The 10,283-nt window shown below is 38.4% G+C and overlaps 1 protein-coding gene across 1 annotated transcript in view; it reads left to right on the forward strand.

The window, feature by feature from the left end:
• The window catches only part of sox6 (SRY-box transcription factor 6), a 135,122-nt gene extending 125,055 nt beyond the window's left edge, over positions 1 to 10,067 (forward strand). The window contains 4 exon segments of the mRNA XM_028568814.1: positions 2,513 to 2,686; positions 3,735 to 3,874; positions 3,876 to 3,952; positions 4,780 to 10,067. Of these exon segments, the coding sequence (XP_028424615.1) occupies positions 2,513 to 2,686; positions 3,735 to 3,874; positions 3,876 to 3,952; positions 4,780 to 5,086 (698 nt within the window). The 3' untranslated portion in view covers positions 5,087 to 10,067.
• The last annotated feature ends 216 nt before the right edge of the window (positions 10,068 to 10,283 follow it).

Consider the following 10,283-nt stretch of genomic DNA (forward strand, 5'->3'; position numbering starts at 1 on the left):
CACACCACCTGCCTCAGTACGGGTGAAGATGATGTAACACTGCTGTTGTTCATTTCAATGGCTTTCTGTAGCATCAGACAGGCACTTTTCTATGTGCCATCATGTGAGCAAAAAACCATGCCTCATCTGGTTTCCCTCCAATGAACCAAGTCACGTGGCTGGTTTCCTGGCTAACTATGGATGTGGCACTAGCTGATGGCAGGCGGTTGTTTTGTCCCCCTCCCCGTAAGAAGCTCACCTCTGCCTGTATGCATGCACACCAGTATATAAATTGCTGAATCAGTGTCAGTGATAGAGTAATGGCACGGGAGGCATCGTAAATTACAGCAAGCGATCCCGGGGCGCAGACACTGGCTGTCGTGTCTGAGTGAGCGCTGCGCTCCTGAGCTAATGAATACCTTCATCTGGCCCCGGCAGTCAGCAGATTGCCCCGCGTTGATGGATACTGTCAGCCCTCCGCCACACCACATTTCATTGCACAATAAACATGGTTGTCAAAACCAAACAAAGTGAAATCAATTCATCCTGTACAGTGAGTGCATGCTAAATGAAATTAACGTACTGTAGGGTTCGGTGGCAGCAAAGGTAGTGTATTATTTCTGAATTCATGATGGCTTTAGGGCCTATAGCATTCTAGGAGGCAAACGCAAACAGAGATGGTACTCGCAGAGTTTGAAAAAGTGTGACACAAAACACATTTTTAAACATTCTTAGTTTGTAGTATTTTTGTGCATCGTGTATATGTGTAAGATGTGTGTTAGATGAATGTATTAGAAGGCTCTGTATTAAAGTAGAAGACTAAGGAAAGGCAAGGATTTTGCAGATTTAGGCTTTCTCTATAGGCATCCTGACAAAGAAGGAAAAAAAGTCTCTAGTCATAATATATAATTCCCCATTAGTTGAAAAAAGTGGTACTTGTCTTTTTTTATATTAAGTTTATAGGACTTTTTAAAATATATATTTTAAATCATTCTAAATAATATTTTGATTTCTGACCACTATTTTAGAGATATTACAATATAATCAAGAGGTGGTTTTCTTTTTGCCCCCACAATTTAATATATCTATATATTTATTTAATATATACTTATTTTCCTCTTTTTTTGTAATTTATATTTGACAGAAACATGGAAACATGAATTATATGATTTTGACTCTTCTATTGGCCAGAACTTCATGACAATTTCCTAGTGTGCAGCGGGATCTCGGAACATTTTCTTCCACCACACCTCCATCTCTGTTACACTGGAGATGGTTGTGTGCTCCTTCAGTACAGCATCTGTGTGTGTTTGTGTGTCTACATATATTGCCTTCTCACTACTTGTATCCTATAATACTTTTGAAAAGAAGACGCGCTTTTCCAAAGTCAGAGACTCTTGAGGCTGAAAATGGTGCAGCAGCGTCTTCAGTGATTAGAGCTAAGCGAGGTTTCTGTGGATTTGGAATTAATGTCTGCACAGTCTTCCATTACTCATTAAGAGTTTGATTTTGTTTATCAACTGAAATAATAATAGAAATCAAACCCCAGGTAACGTGTGCCAAGGCTGCGAGTGGAATGGTCTAATGAGAAGGCTTCACATGTGGATGATGAAATATGCATGAGTCATCCCAAGCTTTCTTTTCCAGATTTGAGATCATTAAAGATGTATCGTAGCATATGGAAGGCTTTTTTTGTCTTATTTTTCAAGCCTTGTTTATCAACATGTTTTTGTTTGTTTAAATATTCATACTGCTTTTATTTAATTCTTTCACATCTTACATATAAAAGGAAGCAAATGCGCATGCAAACAGAAATCATTATCAGCCTGATGTACAGTTTAATACTGAGAGAAACTCTCTTATGCTGATTGTGAATGCCCTGATTGAGAAACGGCACTTTTGCAGAATCGGCACTCGTCTCTCATCGCAAATGCGGAGAGAAAAAGAGCAAGAAGGAAGGAAAACAGAGAGAAAGAGTAAAGCAGAGGAATGGCGTGCCTGAAGTTATTTGTGCATATGCGTTAAAATTAAATTTTTTTAGAGACTGCCTCAAGTCCCATATTTGTTATTTATGTTGGCGTTCTTGCACTTTTTATGGACACTATTAATGTCAAATTGAAATGTATGTGGCTGAGTGGAGTGTGAACACTTGCAGACACAATATTTAACTGCCATTGAAGTCCAAGGTCTTCCTTTTTTGGTTTTGGATAGACCTGAGTGTAAGTTAAAGAGCGTAGCTCCCCCTTAAACGGACATTGTATTATCTTTTATAGCACACAAAATATAAGCCTGTCAAGACAGGTATTCCACTCAATAGAAAGCCTTCCCCCTCTACGAGGGTCTGTAGCCCAGCACTCATCTGAAACAATGTTCATGATGATGACAGTAGATGAAGGAGAGTTTGAACGTGGCTCGTCATTTAATCAATGTCGTGAGTCGCTTTCTCTTCTCGTCTCTGCTCTGGATATACCACGGTCCAGGAAAGTAAATGGCTCTGCAGATAAACCTCAACCTTATTATTGTTGGCCAACAGGAGGCGCTGGATCTACCGAGGCGCGAGTCTTCAGGGAAGCCCGAGGAAGGAACAACAACGAGCCCCACATTAAAAGGCCAATGAATGCATTCATGGTGTGGGCCAAGGATGAGCGGCGCAAGATCCTCCAGGCCTTCCCCGATATGCACAACTCTAACATAAGCAAGATTTTGGGTAAGACCCTTTTAAATCAAATACAAGTCACTCCAACAAATATTTAAATGTACCACTCTCCTAAGATCGCCTAACTGCTATTGTAAAGCCACCGGTAAAATTATATTTTCAATGCTGCAGTGCATGCTTTTATATCCCTGTTAAATAAATTACTATCACTGGTAATTGTACTTATGTCACTGGCAAATTAAATATGTTGCCATGTACCCAACAGCTTTCTTCATTATCCATTTAGCATCTTCCATTCCTGCCTCTGTACCTCTCACCCTACGGCTCAACAGAAGCACTTTTTGGCTGTTGACAATAGTAATACAATTGCAGTGTTAACAGCTAATGGTTAAAAACAGATGTTCTTTAATGACACACTGTAGAGGTGGAGAACTTAACTTTCTGTGATTGCGTTAATCCATCTGAATTTCTTGAAACACCTTCCAGACTTACCAAGCGTTTTATACATTTGGAAATGGGTGTATTGCTCTAAGTATAGTTGATTTGACAAAGTAGCTGGCATCTAAAGGAGGAGGGTGTGTTGTCTCATCAGGTCACCAGAGCATACAGATGGATTTATAGCCCATCACTACCATAAGTGTTTGTCATGAAAAATGACAGAGGCTAAATGGGTCTTGTCCCCTCAGCATTGGAGTCCATACATCAGGGCTGTTAAAAGTGCTGTCATCCAGTACCTAGTAGGACACTTCACAGAGCTGCAGTATTTACCACACTAGCTCGTTGTTCCTTACTGTTTGACATCGAAGCATGTCTCTCGTCTCAGATAATGTTCATGTGCAGGGCAATCAAGCGGTTGTGTGGAACCAATAATAAATCATGATTTTGCTAAAACAAATGTCAACCCTTAATAAGTACAGTTCAATGTTAAAGTAAGTTTTGAAACCAATGTGGTGAAATTGTCTCAGACTCCATATGGTAATATAATTGATCATTTTAAGATAACATCCTAATTAGATTACTCTTTAATGACTATCAGTTATTAGGACTTTAGGCTCCCCCGCTTGTGTTTAAATACTGAAATCTGAATCTCCTTCTCTAGGTTCTCGGTGGAAGTCCATGACTAACCAGGACAAGCAGCCATACTATGAGGAGCAGGCCCGTCTGAGTAAGCAACACCTAGAGAAGTACCCAAACTACAAGTACAAGCCACGGCCTAAGAGAACCTGCATTATCGACGGAAAAAAAACTCCGCATTGGAGAGTACAAGCAGATGATGCGCTCACGGCGACAAGAGATGAGGCAGTTCTTCACTGTGGGGTAGGTGCGCAATCACAAATCCTTCAAACTAACCACACCAACACACAGACAATCTGAAAACATACCAACTGGACTGTAGCTCTTTGCCTCCTTAGAGCTTCTTCTCATACAATGTAAGCACCATTTCCAAAAATGAGTATTGAGTTAACCTTTATTGGTTTTAAGACAAGGGCCTGACATGCACTTTAAAATAGTGTGTTTCAATAGCAGTGATTTAATAATTTTAGACAATAGCAGTCTGCCAATGGAGCATGAAGTGCAGACATTATTACAGGATATACGCTTTAAGTATAGACTTACAGAAGCCTGGAGGGCAGCAGTCTGAAGCTTAACACTTTAATTTACTGTGTGTGGTTAGCAGGAGAACCCTTCTCCAGGTGTTCCCATGTCAGTCATAAGCTTCAGTGGCTGCAGTATCAATCATCCAGCGCAACAGCAGACAAGAGCAGCGCTAACTACGTATTGGTTTTATGTCACCATTAAACCGGGTAGTGTTTCTGAACAGCTCAAGACGGGAGCTGTCAGAAGAACCTCTCTTTTCCCAAATCATTTTCACAGAGCTGCTGGCTTAAAGCGGACTGCTGTGGGAAACCCCTAATCCAACCATCTCAGTTTAATTGCTGTAAAAAAAAAAAAAAAAAAAAAAAAAAAAAAAAAAGAATATATAGTTTCTGAGACAATCCTAAGCAGAAATCACTCTTTCAGCAACACTTTGGGCATTCTTTCCATCTGTTCTTTTATCGTTTTTGAAGACCGAAAATGTATTAAATGTAAGTCATAAGAGAAAAGTGTGATGACTTAATTTGTTCTCTTTCTGCTACATCCAGACAGCCACCACAGATTCCCATCACCACCAGCACCAGTATGGTCTATCCTGGGGCCATCACCATGGCGACCACCACACCCTCACCTCAGATGACATCAGAGTGCTCGAGTGCCTCAGCGAGCCCTGAGCCATCCATTCCTGTCATTCAGAGCACCTACAACATGAAGCTAGAGCCCAACACCATGGCAAACAACAGTGTGCCGGTCAATGGCGAGGATGAGATGGACATGTACGAAGATTTTGAGGATGAGCCCAAATCAGACTATAGTAGTGAAAATGACGCACAAGAGCCAGTCAGCGCCAACTGAGACCTCTTTAATGGAAGATGCCAATGGAGACACAACATTCATACAGGAGGATGCCCAGAGGGCTGGTATCATCTGAGGGAGCGAAAGAGCAAAAGAAAACAAAACTACACCACAAAGGTTAAAAAAAAAAAGTTTTAAAAAAAGTATAATTTGGTAGCCAGCATGCAGATTTGGCTTCATCAGAATCAAAAGCTATTTGGTCTTAAGTGTTTATTCAAGTGTGTGAAGAGTTTGGTTTTGGTAATTTAGATTTTTCTTCTTTTTTTTTATTTCATTGTTTATTTTATTCATTGTGATCATGGACATTACACATATAGGTCATTGCCTAGAACAAAAGACGGAACTTGAAATTGAGCATTTGATATGAAACTATAATTCTTACAGTCATTTACTTTGTTTTCCTCTTCAATTGGATGATTTTGATATATTGCATAACTGTTCAAGATGGGGATAATATTCTCACTCAGGTATAGTGTGCCAGCCAACAGCTTGTGAATGTTTTTAATCAATAATGAATTATTACCAGTATAAAATATCTCAAAATTCATATGGAGTGATTCCAACTTATTACAGAGGGAAACTACACATTATTTATTATTATTATTATTATTATTATTATTATTATTATTTGTGTTTTGTGCCAAACATTTCAAGTTGTTTCTAAAATCTGTAAAGTCATTTGGGAGAGGCTTCATGAGTCTTGGACAATCTCTTGATCTCTTAATACAGCTTCATTATCCAGTCTTTCTTTAATTTACAGAATAAACAAATGAAACTCAGGAACTTGGAGGCAGCAGGCTCTGCAGGAGGTTACAGTATGCAACATCTGTGGGTGGTAGCTTGTGATGCTAGCTGTTCTCCAGGGAGCCCAATGCAGTGATCATCAATAAATGGGGCCAGCCCTTACATGTCCTCATCCCAGTCCACACAGAGCACAGTGGCGTCCTTAACTCATTTTCAGCTCTGCAACCCAGTCTGAATCACCAAGTTCTTAATCAGAGTGATTGTAATCAGGCCAGAATGCTAAAGGGCCAAAGGCCTCCAATCTGTGGGATTGGAACAGCAGTGAAAGGCAGCTTTGGGGGCATTACAATCTCAAATTGATGTTGTACAATGTGTAGCTACAGTACGTTCTTTTAAACGCTTTAGCCCTATTTGGATGGCAAGTTTAAAGTCTTACGTCTTAGAACTTCATTTTTTATTTTTTTTTCAATCTTAATTCTTTTTAGACATTGTAAATCTTAAATTGACACTAAGAAGTCTTAAAGCAGAGCACGGCCATCGGGTTGATGCAATGAGTTGATTACTGCCGTAGTCTTAAGAGGAGTGACAGTTTAGGAGGACATTTATAAACTGAGAGAGGCTAAAATCATGTTCGTTTCTTAAATTACCTCCTCATACATGCATGACTGGGGTAACTTAAAACACCGATTTTTGCATTAGTGCACTTATACAAATCTTGTTCTGTCACACTTGAGCTGTATGTTGTTATTTTTAAATACTCTTATCAGCTTTTGGAATGCACTTAACGCTTGCATTTAAAACAGGACAACATGCAATGACTCAAACACAAGGGGCACAAAGTCCTAATGTCAGCTAAAAAGCTGACAAGTGGTGACCTTCTGGAGACTGCAGCTAGATAAAGCAAGGCCTTGATGTTGAGACTCAGATCCTCTTTACAGGGCAGAAGGTCTAAGTGGCTCCCCTCCCTGCCATGCCCTGCTCTGACCCCTGCCCGTGGCAACCTCAGCACCCAGGGGGCGCCATCTGGCTCAGAGAAGGAGAAAACACCAGGGAGGGATGGGAAACAATAAAAATGGGGTGTGTGTCCCTCATTGTGCTCTCCATCAAAGTGCTGGTAGTAAGGCCTCAACAGGGCTCCCACCCTGGCCCAATCACCAGGCACTGGCGAGCAGATGGAACAAGTACATCAAGCTGTGGGGGATTATTAAAATGACTGACGACTGGGTATCATCTGAAATACAGCATTATTAATGCATGAGTCTAGCTATTCCCCTCCCTTGCCCTTGAACCTGTTCATTTCAGACAGAGCTGGATGGCTGGTCACTGGCCTTAACTGTTCAAGATCCCACTGCTGGTCACTGCATTTTTCTCCTAGCTCTAATTGGTACAGATGGCTCTATATATCTGTTACGCCGTCATATCTTCTGTACTCTTATTGTCAATATCAGTGCTGGCCTGTGTTGCTTCTACTTTTGGAAGCATTTATATTAAGTCTTGTAGGTTTTTAAACCACCCCATTCATAATTCCTGTTTCATTTTCTTTCTCCATCACATCTTTTCTACATTGTTCTCATTTTGAGGTACAAAACATTTTAAGGATGCTCTTCTGCAAACAAACCCATGTGGATTTCCCTCCAAGTCGACCTGTTTGGTATTTTGAAGCGGTTTTGCTCCTGTTTGCTGGTGGTTAGATTGATTTGTATGTGATTGTAAATATTTTCATGGCCATGCCACACGTCTTTAGTTTGGCTCGTAGTTAAAAAGGACTCTTCACGGAACTGAAACTTGACTGTGCTTGTATAGCAACAAAAAAAAAGACAAAAAAGGAAGAAAGAAAAAAATGACAAGAACTCACAAGGAGACGATGTATTATAAGTGTTATAAGCACTGGATATAAATTGTATTTTTATCAATTCTGATTAATGTGAAGCTGTTTAAGAAAAGAAAAAAAAAAACACCATGAATGAACAAAATTCACCAGTTGGACTCAAGTGGGTTTGCTCTCACAGTTGCCAGATTTGAGTCATTTTTTGTCTACTTATTTTGTTTATTTATGCAAAGACTCGATGTGTTGAATGAACACTTTGTTTAAGCTTCAGGGCTGCCTAAGGGGAGAGACTCAGCACAAGAAAGTGAGCAGAAAATTCAACAGCAGGCTCCGTTAGCCGTCTAACACCAGACTTCAGACTTCAGTGCATTGTATATTGTATTTGTAGAGTATCAACATATTTTATTTATTATTAGTCACTGCTGGCTCTAAAATTGTCAGTAAAACAACAACATGGACAATCAGAAATGGAAAAAAACAAAACCGGTTTAAGGAATTGGGAGCTAAAAATGGTTTTCAGTTAATTCACCATCTCATTTAGATTTTATTGTAAATATAACATAGGAAATATATTTTTGTTCATTAGTGAAGTATAAGTTATGTATTTGGCTGTTCTATTTTATTTTTGTACGTGGTTTCATGTTTTTAAAACCTGACAAGTCACTGTACCTCATGCAGATGCTGATTTCTTTCTGCTTATTGGAAGAGAGCAGCATTGGACCTGAGACAGAGAGGAGCACCTCACTTGCTTATATTTTGATAGTCTTCTCTGGACTATTCAAAGAACCAATCAAAATAAAAGCTATACTCATTGGACTTGTTAAAATACAGGAGTCATTACTAGTAAGGTACTCATTAAAACAACAAGCACTTGATGTAAAAGAATTACTCAATAATTTGTTTCCAATCTTAGTGGTATGCTGTATGTCCTCACTTGTGTTTTGTGTTATTACAGCACTCTTACCATGTGGCAAAAATCTGCATGCATTTGGCTTGCATTTACATTACCATAATAAACAAAGGTGTTTTCTTTTTGAAAGATTGTTTCAAACACAAGTGATGATTTTAAATGTTCTTTTTTGTTTGTTTTTTTAAAAGAGGTGGGAGCGTGCAAATATTTATTTGTTTTAATGTGGCAAAATGAGCAGACATTGTGCATTCTTCTTAGTTAATTCTCTCCTTGTCATCTTTTTGTATGTTGCTGATTTTTAATGAACCTGTTCATGACTATCCAGCCATCTGCAAATGTAGCCCTCATAATTGTTTTCTCCTAATCCACCTGCAATGGTTTGAACGAAAAACTGAAGACAAAAGCTTGTATGCTGTTTCAACATTACTTACTGTAATTTGATTTATTTTTATTTTTCTGTCTGAACGTTGTGATGTATATGGTGGGAATGTTCTCCGTGTTAATTTAATCAGCACAATTCACTGACATGCTGGACTGACATGCTAGCTGCTGTTCAGAAGTGTACAATTTGTTGTTCGGGGCAACATCTATAGTTGTCTTTGGTACTTTGCTTTTTAGAGTTGTCTCTCAAGCAACACTGTGTGTGGCTCTTCTATCACTGGAGCCGTTGTTTTGAAATTGCTGGCAGCCTGAAACAATTTTCTACGTAGACATTTTTTTTTTTTTTTCTTCTGGCAGGTACCTAGGCCCATGGCAAGTATTGTTTGGGTGTTATTAGAGAAAATGAAATACATAGTGTCTGTTGCTGCTTTAAAAAAGGTTTATGTCTGAATATGTAAATAGTTTATCATAATATCTTGTACAGTCCAATGTAAAGTTTTTAATTCAACTTAAAAAAAAAATGTTGCCATCACATTTGTGTTCACATTCTTCTTTATACAGTACAAAAATGTATTATTTGCTAGGGGTATTAATACTAAAAAAAAAAAAAAAAAAAAAAAAAAAAAAAATGTTAATTATTTTTTTTTTTTTAAATGTTTGTTTTGCTTGGCTTCAAAGTGTACACCAGCAAGTCTTTGGTTTCCATGTGCAGTATTGACGTGAGGTAAACTTAAGGTGAATAATTTTACAGTGGTGTGTGTGGAGAGCAATCTCCTCGGCTTTGGTAGTATTAATACACTATATCAAGTAAAAACAAACCAATGAGCGACACATTTAGGTGCATCTAGGCACTACAGAAATGTGTATACTGTATATGATTAAATTATCCCCACAGGATCGATTCAGGCATATTATAATGTAACACCATTTTCTGTATGTCTCAGTCCATTGTAACAATGCAACAGTGGGATGAATAACTGCCTGTTTAAGCTCATTTACCTCAAGAACTTCCTCCTTTTCTGTAAGAGACAGAAATTGTGTTACAGAAAATTTCTCCCATCACTCCATCTTTTGTACTGCTGTTGACACTTAAAAATTAAAGAGACATTTTGTTTTAAGATTCGAGTAATTATTTTCATTGTGAAGGCATTCATCATCCATTTCAATATGTTTAGACATCACATACATGGGAGCTAAAAGCCTATTGCTCAGTATTGTCTTACTGTTTCCTTTAAACTTAGTATAAATAAATGACTATTAATACTATTACATTATGACAAACTTTTGATCATACTTATATTACAGTAAGTTATTCATACATTTAAAGGTCAGTT

The sequence above is a fragment of the Perca flavescens genome, chromosome 1, assembly GCF_004354835.1.
Source record: "Perca flavescens isolate YP-PL-M2 chromosome 1, PFLA_1.0, whole genome shotgun sequence".
Taxonomy (NCBI): Eukaryota; Metazoa; Chordata; class Actinopteri; order Perciformes; family Percidae; genus Perca; species Perca flavescens.